Here is a 27,465-nt window from a genome sequence, read left to right as displayed (position 1 = left end):
AAATGCACAAAAATCTGAAAACACCACCATTCTCTACTTCAGGAGTATTTCCACCACACTGAGAAGAAATGTATAAGCTTTCTTGCAGTTACTTCCAATCCCCATCTCCCTCTAGTCCCTGGTAACCACTAACCTAATTTCTGTCTTTATGGATATGAATGTTCAGGACATTTTATACTGATATAATCAGATAATTTGTGGCTTTTCATGTAAGATAATATTTCAAGGTTCAACCAATAATAGCATGAATTGGAACTTCACTCATTTTTCAAGGCCAGATAATATTCCACTGTATGGCTAGGGCATATTTTGTTCATCCATTTACCCATTGTTGGGCATTTAGACTCTTTCCACTTGGTGGCTAACCCTTCTAACATTTCTGTACAAGAGTTACTAACAATATCTTTTTATTATACTAGCAGTGGAGTTGTTGGTTCATTCATTGATAACTCTGTATTTAACTGAGGATGTATCCACAGTTTCATACAAGATCTTATTATCAGTCATGCAGCTTTGTCAAAACAGGAAGGACAGATGCCAGTTTGGTGGGGCTGAATCAGTGTGGGTGCTATAGTCCTTGTCAAATGCTTCAGGTAACCCCTATATCATGGATATTTGCTCACCCTTGTTAAATGGGTCAGTCCTTATAACCTGGGAATTTCTGTTTCTTTGCAGCATTTTTAAATTTTTTAGAACTTGAGAATCAATTCCTTTAGAACTTTGGTTTCCCAGACCTTCTCATCTACACACACACACACACACACACACTTTCTTTATCCACAATTTTTTTTTAATCCAAATTTTTCCTAATTTCACTCCAAATCTCTGTTCTCATTCTCAGGAGCCTCTAATGTACTTTAGTTCAGTGTATATGCCCAAGTCTGCTGCTGGCCATGATCCCCCAGCTGTGGGCCTTAGGAAAGACCTAAATCTTCCTGTGTTATCTGTTAATGTAGAACTAGAAAATGTACCATGCAGGGCGCTTTCCCTTATGTCTTTTCCTCAGAGGCTGGATCTGGTGACAGTGTAGTCGAGAGTGGCTCTGCTGTACCAGCTCCATCCCCTCAGTCTCTCCTGAGGGCACCTGCTGGGACTTGTAACTCCCAACCTTTGGAAGAAGAAAAAGGGGAGTGAACTGTCTATGGGTCTTAGTCCTTAAGGTTGAAATGACATTTGGTCAAAGGACCGAAGAGGTAAAAGGAGAAAGAACTGTGAGGTTTGTAACCTTTCAAGTCTAATCACACTTTGTTTTCACTTTCTAGTACTCCTTCTTTTTATTATTAATCTTCCTTTTATTTCATTATTTTTTGGTGGTTGTTATTTCATATGTCTATGAAATAAATATAAACAAATGTTCATATGTTTATGTTGTATTTCTATATGTTGTTATTTCAATATGTGTATTTTCTTTCCAGGTCTAATTTCTGTGTTGATAATTTTCATGAATGTTTTGGGACAAAGTGGGGAGTAACTGCAATAGAGCCACCAACCAAAGGCCATTTCAGGTAGGAAGTTCCCAAAGTAAATCTCAAGATGCTTAGGACTCTGAAGGTAGGTTCTATCCAGAGGTTTCTTTCTGTGCTCTCTCAAGCTTGCTGTATTGTGAGGACCTCACCTTGTCCTAAGCCATAAAAGAAACAGCTGAAGGTAATTCCATGGCTCTTTCTGCGCTCCTCTTGTGATGCATGTCCCTATGTGCACCTGGAAGGGAGGACAGTGCGGGATCCTGAGTTGATGGCAGCTCATTCTGGTACAGCCAGTGTGAGACAGCAAAGAGAGGACATTCTCTGGGCCCTGGGGATGGTTTCTTAGTGAATACTCAGAGAAGTCTAGCCCTTTCATCATTGAAAGTGTTGCCAGATCTGCTGAAGGACTCCCAGCCTTCCTCGGTACACTTTCTGTCTCTCCATAGTCCCCGTCTACCACCCTATCAACACGTTGGCATTACCTGGTATTCAAATATCCACTTATGCCGACTACAGGATACCCTCATCAGAGGCATTTAGCTCTCTGCTTTTTTTAACTTACTCATTTTTTTTCTGGAGTTTCTATAATAATTTGCCTTAAAACTGGGAGTAGAAACAGAAAATTATTTCTTGTTTGTTCCAGAGCATTATAGGCTTTTCAACTTGAGTGACTCCTGTCTGTAGATGATATAGAAAAGTACAATTTTTCAGTTTGTCACATACCCAGAAGAGTTTGATTATAGCCATTTGTAAAGTTACATTAAATGCAGCAAGAAAAATGGAATGAGCCATATCATATACCTGCTCATCCTGCAGTTTGCTTCCCTTTCAGAAACCAAACTAAGCGATTGGTATGCCCAGCTGTGTTCATGGTCCAGTCATGACTCAGGAGGGGATCAGGGGATAAAAGTTGTAGTTATGGTGTTTTGGTATCCCAGGAAAGGTCTGTTTCTTCACTTTCTCCTTTTGTCATCAGAGTATAATCTCATGTGCCTTATTACCTGGGGGACACTGGGACCAGTTACCATCAGAAGCATCCACCACAAAGGGGCTTCTGCTATAAAATATATCACCCTTATTGCCTGGGAGCCTTACAAGGTTGAAATAAAGTCTACTTTTTGCACTGCTTTAATCTTGCATTTCAGAATCCACCCCTCCCCTCAAAAAGCTCATACATGGTAGAATTCTAATACAATAGAGAAGAATTATTCGTAGCCTTTTAAAGCCAAAACTCTGATTTCTGATTTAACTTTTTTGATATGTTTGCAGTTATGTTGTCTATGATATAGTGTTGCTATGAGGATTAAGTAAGATGAAGGCATTCAAGTAGTTTAGTGTGTTTTCTTCTCATTTTTTGAGTCTCATCTTAAGGTTGTTTCCTTAGAGGGGTTTCCTCATCATCCACGTAGAATTTTCACTTGTCCTTTGCCTTCAACACTCAGTCCCTGTTTAAATTCTTTCACATTCTGATCACAGGCTGTAGTTAATGTGATATTTAATCACCCTTCCTCTTGTTTCTTCCTTCTTTCTGTCGTTCCTTTTCTGTCTCTTCTCACTAAAATGTCTTCTGTGAGGTTAAAGGAAGGCACATTGTCCATCTCCTTGACCATTGTACCAGGTACCAATACAACCAAAAAGTAGATTAAAACTCAAAAACAATTTCCTGCATCAATCAATAAACAGAAAAGGTTTCGGTGTCCAATTCAGTGGAACTGGCTCTAGGCTCTCTCCACTCTTGATCACATAGGGGACCCAAGGATAAATCTTAGCCTCTCTGGACTCCACTGCATTCATCTGTGAAGTAAGGTCACTAGATATATTGAGGTGAAGATGGCCCCCAAATTTTGATGCTGTCTCCTTCAATTTTGGTTTCCTTACAATAACACTGGAACAACCAACATAAAGGGATCCTCAGAAGGAAGCCTGGATGGGACTTGTGGAAGAGCAGCAGAATAGCAAAGAACAGTGCATGCACATCCCAGGAGCCTGGGGCCAGGCTGCCCCTAAGGTGCACAATAGCCTCCCTACTGCAGTGTGGGGGATGTTTCTCCATGAAGTTCCCCTCCCTGCACAACAGCTTCCCAGTGGTAACCTGACAAAAGGATCTCTGGAAGACAGGAAAACAGAATGGGGAGGAGCACCATGTCTGGAAGGGCCCCTTGCTGGGAGGTCCAGGGTGGGTAGAGTTGGCCAGTGAAGGTGTCAGGAGGGAAGAGACACTGACACAGATGGCAGAGATGTGCTGGGAGAGAATCTAAGAAGGAAAGGAGCATCACGAGAGGGGAACACTGGGGGTGCCATCCTGGAGGGTGACCCAAGCTGCCCTGCCCAGTGGCGCCTCTGCTGCCTGGTGTCTGACTAAGGAAACTCCTCACAGCTTTCATCACAAGGCTGTGCTCTGGGGAGGGAGGGCTGTGGTTGAGAACTTGTTATTTATTTTGTGAAAGTTCTGACCTTGTGAAATGAGGCAGCATTGAGTGGATTATGTTGTCCATCATGTTGACAAAGAAGGTAGATGAATCACTAACTAAGAAGAGGGCCACAGAGAGACATGAGCCCTGAAATGACAGAGGATGGCAGGCTCTGGAAGGTAGTTGCTAATGGGAAGGGAGACGGGCTTGGGTTTACAGTGAAGAGGTCATGTTGAACCAACAGAACTAGTTTGGCAATGATTTCTTGTGGTTTAGATCTAGAATATCCCCAAAGTCTCCTGTGTTTAGAGGTGGACTTTGGGGGAAAACATTGAACCATGAAAGCTCCGGGGATTAATCCATCCATGGCTGCATGGACTACTGACTGGGAAATGGGACCTAGGCAGAGGAAGCAGGTCACCAGTGGTGTGTCTGGAAGGGTTCATCTTCTCTCAGTTCCTTTCACCCTCTCTGCTCCTCAGCTGCTGTGGGCTGAGCAGCTTTCCTCCACCGTTGCCTTCCACTGTGATTTCTGCCTCACCTCAGGCCCAGAGCAACAAAGCTGCTGAACGTGGACTCAATCCTCTGATACCATGAGCCAAAATAAATCCTTTCTTCTCTAAGTTGTTTTTGTCAGGTACCTTGGTCATAGCATGGAAGAGCTGACTAACCCATAGTTCATTGGTTAAGAAATAAAAGTTCAAGATCACACAGCAAAAGTGGAGCTGGAGTGTACACTATTTAATTTTAGAATTAAAATTAGAGAAGAAAATAGCCAAAGGAAAAACCAACCAGAGATGGAGATTATTTTTTTCTGATTTGTTTTGTGGTGTTAGTGAGTTTATTCTGAGGAGTAGGGATGAATGTGGCCAAGAGGGTTAGAACCTTACAAACCTAACCCTGTCTGTAAGTAAGAGGAAACATGTCAGAGAAGACAGAGGTAGCCAAGAAGGATGGAGAGCAGAGGGATGCACTGAGGAATAACTGTATACATATGGCAATATAATTGACTTACAATGAAGTGCACATACTTAAGAGTATATGGGATTACACCATGAACTCATCCCACAATCAAGGTGGTGAACATCCAAGTCCTCATGCCCTTTTGTAATCAATTCTTCCTGCACCGCCCTATACCACTGATCTGCTTTTAGTCACAATACGTTAGTTTCAATTTTCTAGAATTTTAAATAAATTTTAAGTACTGCTAGCAGGTTCCTCTATTTTTGTCAGATTCAACCAAGGATCTGAGTCTCAGTCACTCACAGTAGTTGGGCTTCAGCCAATCACACATGGTACCTCATAAGGCAAAGGCCAGCCGCAGCCACTCGGGTTGTTTCTGTAGGTCCCTTCATTTTCTCTGTTTATAAATAAAACCTGTACCTGGGGGAGGGCATTCTGCTCATCTTGGATATGGGCTGCTGCCAGGGTCTAGATCCCCTCTGCTCTTGGAAATAAGTGTTTAATATAAATGGTCTCAGGTTTGTTTGTTTGTTTGTTTTTTTGAACAGTTTCCAATGGACATTGTAACAAATTCTCACAAGCTGCAAGGTTTAAACTATACAAAAAATGTTCTCACATTTTCTAGATGTCTGAAATAAAGGTGACAGCAATTTTGTCCCCCTCTGCAGACTCTGAGGGAGAAGCCGCTCCACGCCTCTCTCCCAGGCTCTCACAGCAGTCCTTGGTGGTCCTGGGCTTGGAGCAGCATCAGTACAGACTGAAGGAAATGGACAGTGGAAAAGGAAGCAAAGAGGAGCCGAGGGAGAAAGGGAAAGAGAACGGGGAATGAGAAGAGGAGGTGGAAAACACCAGAAAGTGTTAAGGGCAGGTGAGGAGGACTTTTCACCTCAGCCTTTGCTGATGCAATTGTCAGTTGCTTTTTGACAGTTTATTCCAACACAAATTTGAATTTGGTCAGAAAGTGATCTCTGTCTTGCAGAAAACTCATTGCCCAGGCCACTGCAAGTCCTTGTAACTGTCACTCCATGACTGAGCACCAGAGGGCGCACTGTCCAGCACAGAGTGACCTCCCTGGGGCTGGAAGGACTGCAGCCCTAGGTACACAGCCTCCACAGTTCTCAGGAGACTTTCCACAGAAGAAACTCAGCCCAGCCTTTTAACCTCCCCCTGTCCACATCACAGAGAGAGCCCACTGTCCCATACCTCTGTCCTCTTTGGGAGAACTTCTGGGAAAGGTTTTCTGTAGCTACTGTCTCCATTTCCTCACTTCTCACTTCTCCTCCACCCACTCTAGTCAGGCCACCTCTGTCCCTGCGACTCCACTGCAGCTGACCTGTCCAGATCACCAGTGTCCAAGTTCCCAACTCAGTCTTCCCTCTTCAGTGCTCACACTCCTCTCCTGGATTCATGAGGCCATGCTGTCTGTCCTGAGTACCCCGGACTCCACTGTCGCAGCCTCCTCAGCCTCCTTGGCTGGCCCCACTCAGCTTCCCTTCTCCTCCTCACTGCCCTCCCCACAGGCCATCTCCTCAGTCTGTCCATTCTCCAGAGTTTGGCCTCCAATGTTAGGTTCCAGAGACCTTTTAGTTTCTGTCTTGCTCTCTCTTGGGACATTAGTGTCACAAGGACAGTCAAGAGCCCTAAAGAAGAGCAGACATATGAAGGAACTGAGATCTGGTGCCACCTTCCAGGGAGGAACTGAGGACTCAGCCAACACCTGAGTGAGGGGGCCACGTCTGAAGTGGACCACCAACAATTAATCCTTCAGGTGACGACAGTACCTGAAGGTAAACTGCAGCCTCCTGAGACATCCTGATGCTGAATCTCCCACTAAGTTGCTCCCAGATTCCTGACTTTCATTCACAGATTGTGAGCATAATAAATGCTTGTTGCTTTAAACCAGTAAACTTGGTGGCAATCTCTGCAGCAATAGATGGCTAGCACACTCATGCCCACCTCTCTGACCTCATCTTTCAGTGCTTCCTCTCCTGATCCGACAGCACCGACCTTCCTTCTTCCTGGTTTGAAAAACACCAAACTTGTTCCTGACCAAGTTCTCTGCTTCATCTTCCTTCTGGCTGGGGTTGTCTTAGCCTGGATCTTCACACGTTAGCTTCTTTCTGTCATTCAGGATTCCTTTTTTTTTTCTTTTTTTTTTTTTTTTTATGAGAGCCCGTGTGCCTAAAGCAATTTGGGTAACACAATGGGTGTGATCAGTAAATATGAAGTAAAATAATGAATGAAACCAGGTAGATATCATTTAGTAGAAACATAATGCTTGAGAAAGTCTACCTATTTCTGTGGTTAAAGTCCGAACATTTTTCTATTAGTTAGCTTGTTGACTTAGAATGTTGCAACTGTACTAAGGGTTTCCAAGGACAGATAGAGTCAAACATAGCTAAGGAGTTTAGAGGAAAGGCAAACAAACATTGTGTGAGATAGTTTAAAGGCCTAATGTTTCAAAGTCTACAAAGATTAAAGTTGTGCTGATTCATCCTGCCCCATCTAAGTAGCTCTAGTTGTCACAACACTGCTAATACACACATGTTCTTCAACAATATTTTGGAAAACTGATAAGTGAACGTAAATAATTCCTCACATCTTGAACTAATCCTCCTAGTTCAGTCAGATAAGTTGACATCCACATTTACCTCAAATATACACACATACAGAGCGTCTCTTTGAAAATGGTGGATGATATAAAGATTAAAAATCAAATGTTCATTTCTTTATATTTTTATATCACAGACTACCAGGAGAAACATTAAAAATATTTAACATCTGTTGTGATAAAAACAATATATAGGGCTGGGGATGTGGCTTAAGCAGTAGCATGCTCCCCTGGCATGTGTGCGGCCCGGGTTCGATCCTCAGCACCACATACAAACAAAGATATTGTGTCCTCCAAAAACTAAATAATAAATATTAAAAATTCTCTCTCTCTCTTAAAAAAAAGACAATATATAAATCTACATATGTATCTTACATTAAAATTATATTTCTTCTTATTTTCTAACTAATATTAATGGTGTGTCAGATAAAGATGGATAAAGCTGTGGAACAAATCGGTCATTAGTCATTGTCCAATTTTGAGTCATATTGCGATTTCATAAACTGTCCCTGCATCTGGGCTGTTTAGTTTGACAGTGGTACCTTCCTCTCTGAAGGCCATCAGGCTCTAGGAGGTGGCCCATCTTGGAGGTGTGATTCTCAGTGTGTTCCTAGGTCCCTATACTAGGACCTTGTCATTTCTGCACTTTTTATTGAGGGATGGGGTGGTAGAGTCTTCTTACTGTTGCCAGCTTCAGAGTTCTCCAATCCCCACTTGAGGGATCTTCATCCTATACTTATACTTATAAATAGGTATTTCATTCAACTTTCTTCAGTGCCTGCCTCTCTGCTCTTTTCTTTTTTCTTTTCTTTTTTTTTTTTTTTTTTTTTTTGATACTGAGAATTGAACCCAGGGTTGCTCTATCACAAAGCTATACCCCAACTCATTTTTAACTTTTTATTTTGAGATATGCTCTCATTAAGTTGCCCAGTCTGAACTTGAACTTGAGATCCTCCCTCCCCAGCCTCCTAAGTGCTGGTTATTACAGGTGTGAACCACCATGTCTGGCTTCAGCCACTCTTTTGGACTGGTTCTTTGGCTTCTTGCAGGGATGCTCCTTGGCCCAGTGTGACCTATTGATTTGTAATTCCTTTTATGCAAAGTTTTTTCATTATGGTTTATTATGCATTCCTCAATCTTGTATTCCTAGCACCAAGAGCAATGAGGTAAATCTTAGGAAATTCACTCCAGGATAAAAAGAAATTCTAAATATATGTAATAAGCTAAGGAATGCTGAATCTGGGGAGTTAAAAAAAACTTTGTTCTAGAGTGTGTTAGTCAGCTCCCCTTTCCATAACAAGGGACCTGAGATAATCAACTAAAAGAGGAAAGGTTCATTTTGGCTCACAGTTGCAGGCGTTTCATTTGACCTTTTTGTTTTTGTTCCTGTGGTGGGCCAGTATATCATGGCTGGCAAGAACATGTGTCCGAGGAAAACTGCTCAAATCATGTTGGCCAGGAAGAAAGGAGAGAATGTAGGCAGAGTGAGGGGAGGGAAGGGACCGGCTTCCCACAATCTTTTTCAAAGTCACACATCCAGGAAGGTTAAAAAATCTCCATTTTAAAGATTTCTACCACTTTTCAGTAGTGCCAAGCTGAGGAATAAGTCCTAAGACAGGGTCTTTTGAGGGACATATAAAATTTAAAATGTAGAATTTTGCCTGGGACCTCCATCGTGTACATCACAATACAAAATATGTTGGTTCTGTCCCCAAGGCCGATTAAGAGTGTCCTGTTCAAAAGACACGTAACACCTAATTCCCTGAGGAGTCTCCAGGTGAGAGCAAGCAGGTGAATATGCAAAGGGACCTGGGAACTCTTTAGGAAGCTGTCTAGGAAGGAACATCTTGGTTGGTCTCAGTTGAGCTAATATTGAACAGACATTTAAAAAGTATGAGCCATGGGTCCCAGGACACCCTCCGCCCTGCTACAGCCATCTGTGGGGAAGCTCACTCTACAAAAATGATTAACAGAAACTAAGCCCCAGATTCAATTGCCTGCATTCCATGGGCTTGCCATGGGACAAATGACTAATTATCTCAATCTATATTTTGAGATTGCAGACCTGAAGGAGACCTCCTCTTCCTTCCCTTCCTGTAGGGAATGTGAATGCTGCTACTCAGGGGGAAAAATGGTGGCCAGCGTTTTGACCAAACCTCAGATCAGGGAGTCTGTGAGACAGCAGGAGCAGTGTGTGCAGATGGCAGCAGAGGACCACTCAGATTTTCAGGTATTGTTTCTGAACTACTTGATTCCTTGAATGGAGTAAGCCCCAGGCTACTGTCTCTTCATGGCCATTGATTGTGCTGACCTCTGCCTGGATTCTACTCCTGCTGCCCAGTGCTGGTGCCACCCGCCCCCTCACTGATTGTCCCTCCTGCTCATCTCACCTCAGATATGACTCCCCTCCTTGAGAAACCTGTCTCACCCACAGATCCCAGCAGATGTCTACTCATGGTGCCCTCCCAACATTAACTCCTCTGAGCATGGTGTTGTAGGAGAAAATCTGTCCTGTGAGAGGGCTATGTTTAAGACCTACCCTTGACTACCTGTCAGTGTGACCTCATATGGAAAAAGGGTTTCTGCAGAAATAATACAGGTGAGGTCACCCTGGAATAGGGTGGCTCTTCATCCAACTGGTGGTATCCTCATAAGAAGAGGGCAGTTTGGACAGACAACACATACAGGGAGAATGTCCTGTGACCATGAAAGAGGAGATTAGAGTGTTGTGACAAAAAAACTGAAAAACTCCCAAAATGGCCAGCACCTGTCAGATACTAGGGAGAGGCTAAGAAGGAGCCTTCCATAAAGCCTTCAGAGAGACCACGGCACGGCTCATACCTGGACTTCCCACTTAGCTCCAGAACTGTAGGGGAATGCATTTCCATTATTTTAAACCATAGCAGGTTTGCAGGAATTTCTTGTAGCAGCCTTAGGAAGGTGATACACATGCTGTGTATGATTTTAGATTATTTTATCTGTTTTTTTGTTTGTTTCTCCCACTAGATCCATTGCTATGATAGAGAATGTATCTGGTTTTTTCATCATTGATTATCTGGTTCCAAGTACACAGAATATTTCATGCTAGACATAAATATAGATTGAACAAATAACAGGAAAAAAGTTTAAAGAAAATGGTTCTTTATAGGTTTGTTTTTAATGTGTTTTGGTGAGAAAGGTAGCAAAACACAAAACAAAAAGATATTTTTGCCTAAGCAGGGTATCAGATGAAAATTTCTACCTAATTTTCTTTGAGATAATACATGACAGATGTTATAAGATAATTTTTAAATAGACCAGTGCCTAAGAAACTTTCTCCATTCTATCAAATTTAAAGAGATCCCAGGTGGTGATCATGGTTATAAAACTTCACCAAAACTAAATAGACTGGATTGCAAAGAAATATGCATAGCTCCTTTCTAACTAAATTAGCACAGAAATTTTGGGAAACTTTGTTAGCCTCATAATAATCGGGATCAACATTTAGATAAAGCCCAGTATTGTATGTCTCCATGTCTGCCTCCATTTAACTGAAAAGCTTCCTTGCTATTTCCACACATTTTCTATCATCAAAGGGCTTCCTCTGGCTGCCAGGCTGCAGAAACTTCTTCACTGTGGGCAGGTTGCTGACTCTGGTTCTCAGGGCCTGCAATTCAGAAGAACACAGCCTGAGAGTGGAGCCCACACCAACACCCATTAACACAATCAGGAAGTCTTGGACATTCCCAACATGCTGTCTGGGAAACACAACCAATGAGCTTTCTAGATAAGAGCTAGAAAATAAAATTCAATGACAATTTCCCCCAACTTCTTTTTTTTAATATTATTTTTTAGTTGGACACAATACCTTTATTTTATTTGTTTATTTATTTTTATGTGGTTCTGAGGATCAAACCCAGGGTCCTGCACGCTCTACCTCTGAGTCCTAACCCCAGCCCTTCACCAACTTCTTTTTAAAACTGTATGCAGTTCTAGCCATCCTGTCTTTCACCTTACACTTTAATCCTATAAATTCATTGCTACAGTATGATATAAAGAAAAAAATGTGACATTTGCCTGTCATACGTGGAAACAGAGAAACACTCAAACAGGTGAAAAGAAGATATGGTAATACTGAGTTAGAAATGATGATAGAAATAGACCAGAAAGTGCAGGTGCCAGTCACTACAAATTATCACACTGAGAGATAAAGATGGCAGTTGCTGAGGGTGGGAGTAAGGGAGGGAGGATTGAGAGAGAAATATAATGTTTGAGGCTGCGAACCTGAGGAGGAGGAAGGAGAACTGATGGAAGGAGACCTGCTCAACATGGAAAGACAAGGGCATACGGGGGGTGGAGGGATTCCCAAGGAAGTCATGGATAGAACTCAAATGGAATAGGGGCTTTGAAGAGAAAGCTGGGCCCTTGGTTTCACTTATTATACAAAGCCAAATATACTTCTTAGAGTAGCATCCACCTCAAATGTCCTTGCATAGCAAGATTCTTTTCATTCCTCAGAACCAGGGCCTAGAAGATCTTTTTGGAGGCCAGAGAAGGGAGGGTGAAGACTGGAAATGTCTAGAAGTCAGAACACCACGAGCCCTAGTGTTTAGATGTTAGATTCCTGATGGAGGTGTGGGCCTCTGTGAGGACTTGAGAGAGAGCACCTTCAGTAGAGGGAAGTTGGCCAGAACAGTGGAGTCCAGCTCTTCTGTGTGGTAGAGAAGTTCAGTGAGGTGAACGTCAGCCTTGCTCAGCCTGTTGCCAACCAGGTAGTCTTGCCCATGGCTGGTTAACACCTGAAGATAGGAGGAGTCAGGTCACGAACACACATCACACACATGACTTGAATCATCATATTTTTGTGACATTGGCTCAGCATGATGGTACAAAATACACGTTAAATTATCTAGGAGTGAACTGCACTGACATTTGCATCTTAGTCTGAAATGCACGGGAAAAGCAATATGTGGTGAGACAGGAGTGGAGAGATGGACACATGATAAAATGTACATCATACGATGTAAATTCTGCTACCTCAAAGATGGGCACATATGGATTCTTTAAACTTTCTGTCAATTTCTGAATGTATTATAATTTTCACAAAATATTTTTTTGTAATATGTGATATTTGTTTAAATATCTCAGCAATAATGAGGAAGAATAAAGAGAAAAAAAACCATGGCACTACCAATTAAAAAAAATATTTTGTCAGCCACCCTATCAAATTAAGTTTACACAGAGAAGTATGAACAATTGCTTGGTACAAGAACAAAACACAACATCATATTTATGCTACAATTTAAAGCACTCTTTTAGCTTTACCTCCAGTGTGCTCGGAACTTCCCACCGCCCAAGGGTTAATTTCTATACTATGAATTCTGTACATAGAGAATTCTAGTTTGATTCCCAGTAATTGAAACTTTGAACTTGGTATCACTAGTGCAAGCCTTTCTCCCAGTCTATCTTCACACAATTTCTCAAGTGCCAGAGTACTAAATCAGTATGAAAGAAGGCCCTCTGGAAGTGAAGGTCAATGTCCAAGGAATCCAAGGCACTGTTTTTCTCCTGCTTCTGTTATGGGGAGAATGTCTGAGTCCCTCCAAACTCATATGTTGTGATCCCAATGCTGTTAGGTTGGGCTTTTGGGACATGATTAGGTCCTGTTGGAAGAGTTCTCAGGAATGGCACATTTTAAGGAATGCTCTTATAATGAGAACTTGGACCCATCTTCTGTAGAAGGACACAGTCCAAAGTCATCCATTCATGAACCAAGAAGCAAAGCTTTCCAGATACCAATCCACCATGTCCTTGATCTGTCGCTTCTCAGTCTATGAGAAATATATATGGAATTATTCATATGGCAGTCCTAAGTACTAAGATAACCTGTTGGGACTAAGACGCCCTCTAAACTCCGTCGCTGTGCTGTACTCATGAACTGCATCCTGTTCTATATGACTCTTCCCTCCTTTCCACTGGACTGTCCCATCAATAGCAAGCCTCACCCAGATAAACAGAAAGCCAGTGTTTGTGCTCAGGCCCAGCCTGATGCTGGTCATGATCTCCCTGCCCTGGTCCTTCTCACTCAAGGCATAACCTAAATCCTACCCCTGTTGATATAAGAATAGAAAATAATGCAGTACAGTGTTCTTTCCTTATGTCCTTCATATAGAGGTTGTATTTGGTGGCAATATAGTTGAGAAGAACACTGGGCTGACCCAGTTTTATCCTGTCAATCTTCAATTTAGAGGGTGCCCTATAGGTGAAATCAATTCCACTTACCTTCTCAAAGGCAGGAAAGTAACGGTTTCTCGATTTCTCTTTGATTTGAGTAAGTCTTCCATCTTTGTCCCTAGATGGAAGGTATGGGTAAAGAAGGACCATTTCATTCAAATCTACCATCCCTTCTGAATACATATCAATTCTGGAAAAAAACAAAACAAAACACAAACACTCTGTCAAAAGCCTTCTGCCCTGCATTTTTTTCTGACCCACATTTTATAGTTTTGAAACACAAGAGAATAAAGCATCAGATAGGAGCAAATTAATTCTCCTCTAGTAAGGACCCTTCAAAATCCAGTTACAATCTTCTGGGTTTTATTTATAGATTAACATTTATTTCTTGGAGCAACCTACAGGGAATGCATGTCTAAATTTTTGTTATATACATGACCACATACAGTTCCAAAGAGCATACTGGGCCATCACAAGTTAAGGTCTTTAGAGAACTTGGTAGTACATATAGGCTATGCTCTCTGTGCTGTGCCTTGTTCTGGACATAAAGATACTGTGATTCCAGTGGCTAAGCACTTGCCTCCTAGGTACACTCAAGACAGAGTCCCTGGCCCAGCCTCTCAGACAAGTCCCTCTCCTTCCTTCTTTCTATTATATAGCTCAGGATCATTCCATGTTCAATGTTAGAAATAAAGTGCTTCCAATTATTTCCCATAATTCATGCTCCCTAATCCGTTCCATATACTGTTGCCCAAAGCTGATCATGATTGCATTTCTTGTATCCCCACCTAAGAAAGTCCTCTACTTGCTGCAATTCTTTATATAGTTACAGTAAGTTCATGACATAGGAAAGCTTCATTTCTTTTGCTTCAAGTGGGTTTTTCAAAATTCTTTTTAAAAAGCAATTTTATTGACAAACGTTCACACCGTAGTTGTCACCCAATTAAATTCTACTATTCAGTGATTTTTTTAGTACATTCACAGAATTCTGCAAATATTAATATTCTCCAGTTCCAGAACATTTTGATCATGCTGGGTAGATTAAAAAACATGTATACCACCTCTCCTACTAGCTCCAGAAAATACTAATCTCCTTTCCATCCCTGTAGACACAAATGTTCTTCACCTTCATGCTTGAGAAACCATACAAAATGTGATTGGGATCTTATTTCTTTAATGTGATATAATGTTGTCAAGGTCCATCCATGTTGCTACATGCATCAGTACTTCATCTCTTTGGACATCAAATACTATTCCATTGTATGACCAAAGAAATTTTCTTCATCCATTCATCCATTGGATGTTTAGTTTATTTCCACTACTTGGGTATTATGACAATGCAGCTGTGAATATTTGTGGACAAATACCACTCAGGATGTATTTTTATTCCAGAACTAGGGTATATCCCTAGTTCTGGAATTGCTAGGGTATTACTAACTCTAAAATTTTTGAGGAACTTTCCACAGATCCCTTCAAGATGTTATTTTCAATAAAGCAGTTCCAGCCCAGGAGGGAGGAGACCTAAACCCCTGTGCTGAATCAGTGGACTTCTTCAAGTCTACATGAAAGCTTTGTGTCACCCTCATGTCTTGACACCAGACTCCACCAATCCTCATCCAGTTGACCCATTTGTAGAATAAGAGGATAGCTTAGGTTCCTGCCTGTCTGTCTTGCACTTTCTGGAAATGGAAAATCAGATGCTTTAGACCCTTCCTTCTCGGGCCTTCAAGTCTAGACACTCAAATCCTTTCCCTGTACCAAGCTATTGCATAGAGTTTGTCCTATAAAGCCAAAGCAAATGGAATCAGGATTCCACCATCTTCCTGAATTCATAGTTCCTCAGGATTTGCAAGCCTCTATGAACCATGTCCTCTCTACATGACACTGCCCTGAATCCACTCCATTCTTACTCTTCCTGCATCTCCACAGCACTCTCCCATACTGACCTCAGTGTTTATGCCCAGGGTCCACCTGGGGCTCCTCAGGATCTCCCTGCCTTGGTTTTTCTCACTCAAGGAAGAACCTTAATTCTTCCCATGTTATCTGTTGATGTAAGAATAGAAAATATGCCATACAGGGCTCTCTCCTTTATGTCCTTTCCATAGAGGTTGTATTTGGCAGCAATGTAGTTGAGAATGGCTCTGGTCTGCACCAACTTCATCCCATCGATCTCCACCATGGGCACCTGCTGGAACATCAAACTCCCATCTTGTGGAAGGAGAAAACAAACAGAATGAAATGTGGTCACTCATGTCCACAATGTAAAACAGTTGTGGGAATGACTGAAGATACAAGAGGAAAAATTATCACTTGATAAATCTTCAAGTAAGACACCAATTCATTTTTAGTTTTTGTTTCTTCTTTTACTTATCCAACTGCTTTACTTTTAACCTCTTGTCTCACAGCTGTTTAAATTTCCCATCCATACATACACATTGTGTGTCCCTGAATATTTGTGAGTTTAGCTCATCTTCAGGAATATTTTATAAGAAGTTGGGGAGCCTGCGACTGGTCAGGAGCCAATTCCATTCAGCGAATGAAGAAGGCAAGGAGAGGGCATACAAGGGGCCCTGAGTTTGTTCCTTAGCAAGGACTTACAATGGTCTCACTCTTGGGACCCCAGAGAGTTGCCAGGTGTTACATTTTAACCACTCTCTACCTCTCCTCTATCAGCACTGCCATCCTCACAGATACATGAGTATTGTCTGGTGTTTCAGTCTTCCACTAGGAACCTTCTTGAGAGGTATTAAGATATTTGTTCTTACCTTTTCTTAACTTTTCCAAGTCTTCTCGAGTTTTCATGAATTTCTCTTCAAACTGGAGAGCAGAAACAGTAAATGAGTCCTGATTAGTTCACTCAATCGCCTTGCATGCTTGTCAATTTGAATCATTCCTGTCTACATATGACATGAAGGGGGTAAGATTTCTGAGATTGGACATATTTATGGAAGAATCTGGTCAAGGCTATCTGGAAATTTATAGTACATCTGTCAGGAAAAATGCATGGGTCACAACCTTGAAAAATGCTTGATCCCATCCATCACAGATGTGTGGGCAGCTCAAGGGCACGGACCTCATCTGTCTAGTTCACTGTGTATCCCCAGGACCTACTACAAAACCTGGTTCTTTACAGGTGTCCACACAATTATGCTGGATGAATAGGTTCCAATGGTTAATAGGCAGTTTGTTACTGTCTCCTCCCTCCTGCCCACCTCACAATTGTGGTGTGTATTTTCAGTATAATTGCATTCATTTTCTTATGTGGTAGAATTTAGATCTTTTTTAATGGGAATTTCTGACATGCATAAAAATAAACAATTGAGTATATTGTTGCTCCTTTATCCCTCACCAATTTGAACAATTATCAACTGTTACCAATAGGCTCTCATCTAGGTGTTCACCCACTCTTCTTCTCTGGTAATAGTTTAAAGGAAGTCCCATCTTTGATTTCATGTACAGTCATGCCCCATAACAATGTTTCAGTCAATCACTGACTTTGTACACAAAGATGGTGCCATAAGATTATAAAAGAAAGGAAAATTTCCCATTGATTAGTGAATACATCAGTGAACAAAATTCAGTGAAGCATTTAGTAGAAGCCTTTGAAAACCTCCATAAGATCCTTCAAAATGTTGAAAACACAAGGGCTGCAAGTGTAGCTCAGTGGTAGTGCACTTGCCTGTCATACACACTGCCCTGGGATCAATCCTTAGCACTGTAAAAAAATTAAAAATTATGGGGATGGGGGTGTGGCTCATTGGTAGAGCACTCGCCTAGCACGCATGAGACATTGGGTGCCATCCTCAGCACCACATAAAAATAAAATAAAGGTATTGTGTCCACCTAAAAACTAAAAAATAAATATTAAAAAATTGTATGCATTTCAGCTAATGTGTTTAAAAAATATAGAATTAGAATCACTGAGATTTGCCTGTATCAAAAATAAATTTTTTAAAAGTTGAAAACATAAATTTCAAATGACAATTTTCTCATTAATAGTGAGAATTTTTCATGGTACATTATCTGCTTCCAAGTAAATTATATATTTATAAATAAGAAAAGTTATGTATTTATTAATGAACAAAAAGCAAAACAAGCAATCCACCATGCACATAATTCTGCACACTGATGCCTCCTCACTACAAGCATCAGAATGATCCTTAGTAGCTAGATCAGGAGAAGGCACTGTGATCATAGCAGGTGACAGATCCATGCATGTTTTTGCCCCCAAAACCTTCCAGTGGTGCCTGGTGGGGAGGAAGAAGACAGTGATATTGTTGATTCTGAACTTGTGTTTGCTTCTTAACTTTTAATGGAAGAGTTTCCAAAAAATAAAATTAAATAAAAATAAAAAATGGAAAAAGCTTAGAGAACAAGAAATAAAAATATTTTACACATCTGTACAATGTTTTCATTTTAAGTATTATTACACAAGAGTCAAAAAGTTAAAAAATTAAATGGTTGTAAAGTAAAAAGTTTACAGTAAACTGAGGTTCATTTATTATTGTGAAAGGAAAACATTTTAATAAATTGAGTGCACCCTGTGTGTACACATTCATAAAGTGTGCATTGTGCTAAATCAGCTTTTCATTATCTTAAGAAACACCTAACATAATCAGCTTTAAAGAGGGACAGGTTAATTTTGGTTATCACTGTTTCAGAGGTTTTGGTCCCTGGTCATTTGGCCCTGTTGCTTGGTGGCAAGGCAGAACATCATGGCAGGCTGCACGTGGGGGAGCAAACCACTCACCTCTTGGCTGTCAGGAAACCAAGAGAGACACAGGGGCTGCATTCCCACACCCCCCTCAAAAGCAAGCCCTCAGCCACAGAACTCCTCCCACTAGGCCCCACCTCTAAACAGTTCCATTACACCCAGTGCTGCCTCAGGGTAGGGACACACCTTTAAAACATGGGCCTTTGGGAACTTTTCACATCCAAATTATAGCATTGGGTAGTGACCTGGGCCTTCACTTTCACTCACCACTTACTCACTGACTCAATTGGAGCAATTGCCAGACCTAAAAAAAACTCTAGGACTGATAGAGTGCTGCATATAGGTGTTTCATATTTCTTCTTTTTGTACCACGTTTTTTCTGTGCCTGTTTGATGTTTAGATACCAAATGCTTATCATTGTGTTACAATCACCTACAATATTCAGTACAGTATCATGCTACACAGGTTTGTGACACATGACTGTGTTTCATTCTTAAATAGCTCAATTAGTTTCTCTAAAATACAGGAACTATGTTTAAAAATAACTATTAATATAGTATCCCACCAAAAACATTAATAAAAATTTATTATCACCAATATTCAATCAATAATCATGTTTCTAATTTTTATACATTTTATGAATTATTTTCTATAGTGTTTAAACTCACATCCAAATAAGGTTCACAAATCATGGTATATTTTTTACATTAATGTTTATCTTTTTTATGAGAATACTGACAATTTATTTAATAAAGTCTGTGAATCTCTTAATAATTGGCAATGTTGTTTAGGGTACAATTCTTGACATTGTATCTAGTAAGAAATATCACCTAGCTTATGTAAGAAGAGTATCTAATAACAGTGAATATTAGATCCAATTTAAAATGATCTAACTCAGAACTTACCTCTACTCCAGCTGCGGCCAAGAGCCACCGGATGGACTCCATTCTGGCCCGTCCATCAAAGTAGTGAAGAATGGGTTTCCCTGCCATGATAGCAGTGTGGGGTTTTCCTAAATGTGTGTGAGCAAATGAAGCTGTCACGATGGCAAAATCTAAACAAATCCTCTAGCTTCACTTGCTCTTAGTTGACTTTTTAAAAAATCACTAATTTTTGATTCACAAAGTTGGACAATACATTATTAGTCTCATGTTAGCTTTCCTAGTAGAAGACACCTCTAATTGAGGCCACCTAAAAGATTTAAAAACTATTCCTCAGAGAATGTTATCACCCCTATTCTCCAGGGGAAAGATGCTTTTCTCCATCTCCCTTGTTCTGGGGGGATAAGTAGCCTTGTGTATCCTAATAAGTGCAGAATGAGCTATTCTTGAGAAAAGTAACTAAAAAGATAAGACTTTTTAATCAGCAAATTTCCTTTAGATTAACAGAACCCTCACTATCCTGTGACCTGTGCTAATAGCAACCTGTGCATGAGAGAAGCAGGTCACCCAAATTAGTAAGTACACTGGCACCTGCTTCTGTGATGTACTTCCTAAAACTCCCAGAACAAGTCCTGCACTTGGAACCCTATGCAACATGGTCTTTGTTGGAAGTAGCCTTTGATTTGCTACATTTTCAATAAATCTTTTTTTTTAAGAGAGAGTGAGAGAGGAGAGAGAGAGAGAGAGAGAATTTTTTTAATATTTATTTTTTAGTTCTCGGTGGACACAACATCTTTGTTGGTATGTGGTGCTGAGGATTGAACCCCGGGTCGCACGCATGCCAGGCGAGCGCGCTACCGCTTGAGCCACATCCCCAGCCCTTCAATAAATCTTTTTTCTTTTCCTCAGCAATTTTCCTCAAGCCACTGGACTTTTCCAGAAGAAGCAGTGAACAGGGATTGAAGGTTTCCAGACCATCATATCAAAAAACATACTTTCAGATGTACGGTAGAACACCACCAGCTATACAAAAGAAAGACCTGCCTTCTTTGTGACAGGGTGGGAGAAGTTCTTGGAATATACACCTAGGTCCAATGGGTTACCCATCAGTAGCCACCCTCAGATTGCACCAAACCAGTCTCATGTCCCCATTAGTTAAATGTGACTATTCTTGGCAGGCTCATTGGTCACCATGGATGGTAGAGGATGTTAGTGGGAAGAGAAAGAACCAGAATTTATTGAAAACTTCCAGAGCCCACCCCAATACAAATCTCATTTGATAATCATGTTTTTGATATTCAGACAGCTTTGATATCAGTTGTGTTTAATCTGCACTCTTCAGTTCATGAAACTGAGCCTCATTGAAGTGAAATGTAATGTCCAGTCACACCAAAGACACCAGGGGACATGAAAAATCACAACATGAAACAAGAACAAGGAGGGTCTAGAACCACACAGGTGAAGCCCTTGAGAATTTGTGAAGGCTCTGAAATAAGGATGCCACCAACAGCAAGGACCAAGAGGAGCAAAATCACTGTTCAGTCCTTTGGCTGTTAGGCTGCATTGCATCAGAAGTAGAAATGAGGGCTCAGGATTTGTTCACTTGTAGCTCACAAAGTCCCAGTTCCTCCCAGAGGCAGAGGTTGCTGATTCCTTTCTTTTTTGGAATGCCACACTCTACAGCTTTTTCTGTGATCTAGCAAAGGGATGGTGCTACATTCACTTGACGGTAACATTTGTTCAATGCCAGCCACATTCTCAGAATGCCACAAATTTATCACAAGTTTAACCTAAAAGAAACTAATCCTCAGGGGACTTCATAGAATGTGATCATTTTATAGTTGGGGATGATGTGGTTTCTAGAAGAACTTGCCCATATGAAGTGATGAACCAGAGTTCAAACTCACCTCTGTTCAAAACCAAAGTCTAGGCTTGAATTTCTGTTATTGATTTTCAAAATATGCAATCCTTCTGTGGATTGTGAGATCCATTAATTTTGTAAATGAAGTAGAAAGAAACAGCAAATATCAGGGTGTGGAAAGGGTAAGCAATGTTTGGAGAGGGTTCCACTTCAGTTTTGTGTATGGAGTGTGCATAGGAGTGTGTTCATGTGTGTGCTCAGATGGCCATTGTAAGTGGTACTAGACACACTGATGGAATCCAGTGAAGGAGCTTCAATGGCCCTCTCTGTGTCTCAGGCTGCTCAGGGGGTGGAGCACAGCAAAGAATCAGAGAATGAAAATAAGTGGCTCCTGGAACTGAGGTGACTTTATTGTCATGAGTGTGAATACAATCACAGGAGACCCACTGAAAGCAGGAGTCCTAATGAGAGGACTTCAAGGGAAAACGGTTACATTTCATCTGAAGTTCTATTTTAAAACATTCTGTCTTCTTGCAAAGTTTTGACATTGAGTTTAACACAAGAATATACTTGTCTTTACCATTAGAAGTACTTCTGAAAAATTGTGTGTGATTGAATTTTAGGTGTCACATTTTAAAATATCACATTATAAAATAAAATATTCACATTTTAAATTATGGCACACAAAAATCTAAACTTTATGAAGTATGATCCTTTAGAAACACTGAATTAATACTCAGTCTGTTAGGAAGTCCATTGTGTGTATGAGGGAAGTGGAGGAGGCGTGTTCAGCACAAGGGAAGGAAAGTGAGGCTCAGACTTGTGCCAGGCGTGTTGAGCTTCTCAGGAGCTGAGTTCTTAGGGCCACATGATCCTCATCCTCATACTGTGCTCCCTCAGCTGTTGTCTGGATCCTGTTACACAGGGTGATGAGTTTTACCTTACATAAGGCTCTATCATGATGCTCTTTCTTCTAAGTGACTTTCTCCAGCTTCTGAATGTGAGGCATTCAAAGGCCAGGCCAAGACTGGGACAGAGGTCCCCATAAAGTTTTGCTGGTTGGACAAAGTGGGACCAAGAGACTGGATGCTTTGCTGGGGTCCCATACAAGTTCCTCACTCATAGTCAATATCTAGTTGTGAGTGTCCCCTCCATGACTGTTAGGCAAGAGATGGATATGAGCAGTGGGTCAGGAGTTTAGGACAGTATGAAATGGTTCATCACAGTTCTGCCTCATTGGAGCGGCAATGTCTGACAGGATGGCTATTTCAGGACCCTTGCCTGGTCTCAGCTCTATAACCTATTCCTCCTAAAATGGAGGAAGATAGATGAATTCAAGGGCCAAAAAAAAACACAAAAAGCAAGCATATGTTTGCTCAGAGGGCTCAACTGCTAAGACATCTTCAACAAGACCCTACACAAACAACACACACCAGAGATTTCCAGGCCGAGGAAAGCAGGATGATTAAGACTGGAGCCCCCTGACCTTAAATCTTGTAAAGCTAGACCTAATTAAGACCTGTCAGTGAAACCAAGATAACCAAGAGTTGCTGTTAGGTTGTTAGCTAATGTAGTGTATCGATCCAGAGGCCAGAGGCAATACCTCTGTGGTATCTTCTAAAACCTCTCTCCCACTCCAATAGAAGCTGGGACACAAACAAGTGTGCTTTTGCTTTCTCCTCTCTCTCCCTTGAGGGTGCTTCTTTCCCCTTGTTTCTCCTCTAATAAACTTAGCTATACGTTCACTAAGTCTTAGGTCTTGCTTGAAACCCTCTGATGTGAAAAACACAAGAGCTGAGAACACAGTGCATTCTCTCTGGTAGGATCTGGGCATCTTCTATCCCCTATTACCACAACCACCTGGGGACAGCTCCTGGTGTCCTACTGCAGAGGACACACTAAAGGTGAGGAGGGATGGCCACCTCCTGCTCACACACTTCAGTGTGGGTTATTTGCACTCCTCTGGTTCCAGGTCAGGCCTTTTCCACTCCAGCTTGGAACCCTCCCCTCCTTCTATGCTTCTCTCTGAGGAAATTTCCATATTTTCCCAACCAGAGTCCTATAGCCACCTGAAGATGAGAAGCAGAGGGAGCTAGGAGACATAGAATTCATGAGCAGCTTTTCAGGGGCTTCATGAGAAACAAAAACAACAACAACAAAATGATAAAATTGTCTCTTGCTTTTTCCTTGACATCCCCCAAAATGAGTGAATTGAAAACTAGAATAAGGATATTTGCTTCATTAAGAATATGGGCTTGGGGGCTAGGGTTGTGGCTCCGCAGTAGAGCACTCACCTCCCACATGTGAGACCCTGGGTTCGATCCTCAGCACCACATGAAAGTAAATAAACAAAATAAAGATATTGTGCCTATGTATAACTAAAAAAATATATATTAAAAAAGAATATGGGCTTGTTTTGAAAGGACTATAATCTACAACAATTCCAGTAGTAGGTTAAAAGAGGTATGTCTCTGAGCTGGTTTCCACCCCCTACCATATAGAAGGCTGACTTACAGAGAAATCACTACTTTCCTCTTGGGGTAGGTGAACTCAGTACATTGTTTAATTTCTTTTTTCTTTTCTTTTTTTTTTAGAGAGAGAGAGAGAGAGAGAATTTTTTAATATTTATTTTTTAGTTTTCGGCAGACACAACATCTTTGTTTGTATGTGGTGCTGAGGATTGAACCCGGGCCACACACATGCCCTGTGAGCGCGCTACTGCTTGAGCTACATCCCCAGCCCCGTTGTTTAATTTCGGACTCCAAATTTTCTTTTCTGAAAATACATAGAGTTCCAGCTAAGTTTGAGAACTTTTCAGAAATTGCACTGAAATAATGTGCATACACTCATAATAGGCACTCAGTACATGGATTCTCACTGTTTCTCCATCTCCTGGGAGATGAGTGTGCACCTGAACACATTGGGTAGCCCATGAATCCTTTCTCTTTCCATCCATCCTACTAACTGATCATCCACCCATCATGTACTATCCATCTATCTGTATCTGTTTTGTCCGTAGAACTCTGTAGCAGTTTCCATGTACCAAGCAAGAATGATGGCTACAGGGAGCAAGGTACCAGTTTGACTTGGCCTCTTCCCTGAAGGGATTAAAATCTAGTCAAGAACACAGCATTAGAGACACCTGGCAGATCAGAAAGACTCTGGAAGTGAATTCACTTTATGGGTCTCTGGGAATTCCAACCCAAGTTCTGAGACCAGGGCAAAGGACAGGTAGCCAGATTATCAAAGAAAAGGAAATGGGTAGAGAGCACTTCCCCATCAAGCAGTTGATAATATCTCCAGGTGAGGGAAGAATCACACTCTCCAACACAAGGAATTGCCCCTCTGGGCAGCTTTGTTCCTGCCTTTTGGTGGCATAAGCATGATAGGAAGAGGAGGTGGAGAAGGAAAGAAAACCTGACATCTATAAAAATGCAAGACACCCCACTCCCAGGGGCACCAGCTCTGGGTCCCCAGCTCCTCTCCAGAGGAATGTCTCTCTCTCTCTCTCTCTCTCTCTCTCTCTGACACACACACACACACACACACACACACACACACACACAGAGATATATAGAGAGAGGAACAAGGACCTGATTCTGATTTCCAATTCCAGTATCAGAACCATGATTCTGCTCACCAGGTAAGTCAGCACAAGGGGAGAATCCTGCCAGCCTCAGAGAACTGAGGACCCTGCCCTTTTACCAAAATGAGCTTTTGGTTACTAGGATAGCCTCTCTATCTCCAGACTGAATTGATTTTGCCCCCCAGGTGTCTGCTTCCTACTCTGTAAACCAGGATCACAGCTCATCCTTCTCCAAACCCTCTCTGCAGCCTCTTGCAGCACGCTTTTCTTCATTGTCATTTCAGTATCTTCTCCCAGAGGTGATGCACTATGTCCTGTGATTCTGGTAGACCCTGGTTTCTCTGACACCTGGATTTTCAGACACTCTCCCTGAAACTCAGCCTCTCCTTTATAGAAACTTTCCTTCTTCCCAATATTAACATTCGTGCAGTGCATTGCTGGCTTTTAAATTCCAATTCTAATAACTCGTGCATTCCAGTTAAGTGTTGCTGTGCTTTTAAGAACTAGTTACACGCTCCAGTGATTGACGAGTCTTTGCACATAGACTTCTGAGTTATTGCCTGGCAAATCATGTCTCTCAGTTATCCTCAACCAGAGTGGCACTGCTTCGCCAGCGCTGAGGATGGTGGGCAATGTATGGAGAGGTTTCTTTACATCAAAACCTACCAACTGGAAGCATTGGAAATGCTACAGCATCAGGTGGGGCAAGGCCAGGACGCCTCTGAATATCCGACAATGAGCTAGACAGCCCCCCACACAAAGGTCAAATGAGTAGTCTTGTTAAGGTTGAGAAAACTTAACCTTTGTCATTCTCCTGTTTCGCCATGAGATGGTGAACCCCAGAGAGCTAAGACTTGCCATCTGGTTAATTAGTAGCAAAGACTGAAATAGAGTCTAGTTCCTCTGTTATTCAGATTACATTTTCTGTATCATAATAAACCTTAATTTTGATCTTCACAGGCTAAGTTGCATTACAGTAACACAATTCACAATTGTGTGTTGATGACTTTTATAGAAAAAATAACTCTAGCATAAGCTCCTACATCCCTCGTCACTGGTCACAGTCTCAGTTGGTCTACACTGTAGTCGTCTCTCTTTTCTCCTGACATTTTTTTTTTCTCATACCATGAAACTCTCCTGCCTTAGTTTTCTAAATTCTTCTTGTCGACATTTCTGTAAAGTTGTATCCAACAGAAACTGAATCAATAATTCTTGAACTGTCAGCTAAGCACAAAAAGAAGACTTAATGTGAACACAAGACAGACTTTTGCTTGTGGCTACAGATATTTTAATGTATTTTTCTTGGTATCTAAAGATGAGCAGGTGAAGAAATGTAGGACATTTGATTAGATCAGTACTTACCTATTAAGGGCGGCTCCCTCTTAGCTCCACAACACCACAACAGAAAAGAGTCCCTAGTGTGTTTAGGAACTACTTATTCATTGGAATAATTCCTCCCAGTAAAGAGTGAAGTCTATAATTAAGGAAAAGTCACCTGCATAGTGTTTAGGGGCCACAAGTTTCTCTACTGGACTAGAAGGAAAGTGCCAAGTCATCTTCTTATCAGAAAACTGTTGGTTAATATGTTGCTTTTAAGGGTTGGCAAAGAAAATTTAACCAAAACACTTCAGACAGGTTTTACTCTCTCTGCCTGTCACTAAGATTTTTTTTTTAATTTTTTTTTTTTAGTTGTATATGGACACAATATCTTTATTTATTTCTTTGGTGCTGAGGAACGAACCTAGTGCCTCACATATGCAAAGTAAGCCCTCTACCGCTGAGCCACAACCCTAGCCAGAGGATTGGGTTTTCGAGGACTAGGTTTTTGAGGAATCTGACTGCACAGTTTTCATGAACAGAATGCAAGGATTTAGACAGATTTGAAACCTCCACTGTGAATTGCAAACACCATTTTTTTCTGGTGCAGAATAGATTTGCACAAGGGAACAGAGTGGCAGTTTAGATACCAATTAAATATTCCACTAAGGTTAAGCAGGACTGAGATTGTCATAATAAAAAGGATGTCAGTGCCCCAGCTTTGCATCATCCAGGGAAGATTGGTGAGATTGGCACAAATTCTGTGGTCATTTATTTTGTAAATCCACTGGGGTATCCATATCAAGAGCAAAATTGTTGTAGAAATGACAAGGCTAGACACGGAGGAATTAGCAGGAAGCAGTTTTATTGGCTGCACCCAGGTCCAGAAGGGAAAAACATTTTCACCATGATCAGTGAATCCCCCTAAACCCAGAGTTCAGAGTTTTAGAACTCTATATCCAGTGTGTAGGTGGAGGGGCTCAGAGGCTCACAATCTGCAGAGGTCCACATAACAGTAGGGTTTTTTTGTTGTTGTTTTTTTCCCCCTATACTTCTGGGCTCCCAACTCAGGCCAAATTACCAAATAATACCAAGGACACTCTCTGGGCAGTGGCTGGGAAAGGGAGAGTCTTTCCTCCCCTTTTTCCTGCCAGGTGGCTTCCAGGATTTAACTACTACTCTCCTTTGAAATGCAAACACCTCTGTGACCTTGAGTTAGTCTTTCTTCTTGTACTCTGCTTTTGCAAACATACCAACCCCGCTCAAGATTTGCTGAGAGTCTAATAACAATTATGGTGAGGGTCTGTGGAGAAGCTTAATTAAGATTTTCTGTGAAAGAGGGTTTGCCACTACAAAATGACACATTTAGTATTTCTCAAACTTTGTGAAGTATTGTGCCATAAAAGTAAAATCGCTGAGGCTTAGAAAACGATTTTTCCTCT

The 27,465-nt window shown here is 41.3% G+C and overlaps 1 protein-coding gene and 1 long non-coding RNA gene across 7 annotated transcripts; one reads left to right on the top strand and one right to left on the bottom strand.

Annotated features, from left to right (window-relative positions):
• The first annotated feature begins 3,834 nt into the window (after positions 1 to 3,834).
• LOC144366182 (uncharacterized) lies at positions 3,835 to 10,796 on the top strand. Its single transcript, XR_013425104.1, has 3 exons — positions 3,835 to 4,056; positions 5,509 to 5,708; positions 9,552 to 10,796. It is a non-coding gene; the product is annotated as an uncharacterized LOC144366182 (long non-coding RNA).
• On the bottom strand, positions 10,576 to 26,243 carry LOC120883630 (glutathione S-transferase A3). Of its 6 annotated transcripts, none has more exons than XM_005318563.4 (7): positions 26,069 to 26,243; positions 19,284 to 19,390; positions 16,430 to 16,481; positions 15,740 to 15,872; positions 13,713 to 13,854; positions 12,098 to 12,229; positions 10,576 to 11,097 (listed from the first exon to the last, which is right to left on the bottom strand). In XM_005318563.4, exons 2-7 carry the CDS (start codon positions 19,368 to 19,370, stop codon positions 10,978 to 10,980), a joined length of 666 nt encoding a protein of 221 aa, XP_005318620.2. In that variant the 5' UTR covers positions 19,371 to 19,390; positions 26,069 to 26,243; the 3' UTR covers positions 10,576 to 10,977. The 6 variants fall into 6 exon arrangements, with proteins under 6 accessions (XP_005318620.2, XP_077876010.1, XP_077876011.1 ...); XM_078019884.1 differs by lacking the exon at positions 26,069 to 26,243 and adding an exon at positions 24,907 to 25,156; XM_078019885.1 differs by lacking the exon at positions 26,069 to 26,243 and adding an exon at positions 24,907 to 25,156 and having other exon boundaries at positions 13,713 to 13,782.
• Between the last annotated feature and the right edge of the window lie 1,222 nt (positions 26,244 to 27,465).

This window comes from Ictidomys tridecemlineatus, chromosome 8 (genome assembly GCF_052094955.1).
Source record: "Ictidomys tridecemlineatus isolate mIctTri1 chromosome 8, mIctTri1.hap1, whole genome shotgun sequence".
Lineage (NCBI taxonomy): Eukaryota > Metazoa > Chordata > Mammalia > Rodentia > Sciuridae > Ictidomys > Ictidomys tridecemlineatus.
The sequence above is the reverse complement of the archived record's forward strand: the minus strand, read 5'-3'. Positions and strand labels throughout refer to the sequence as shown.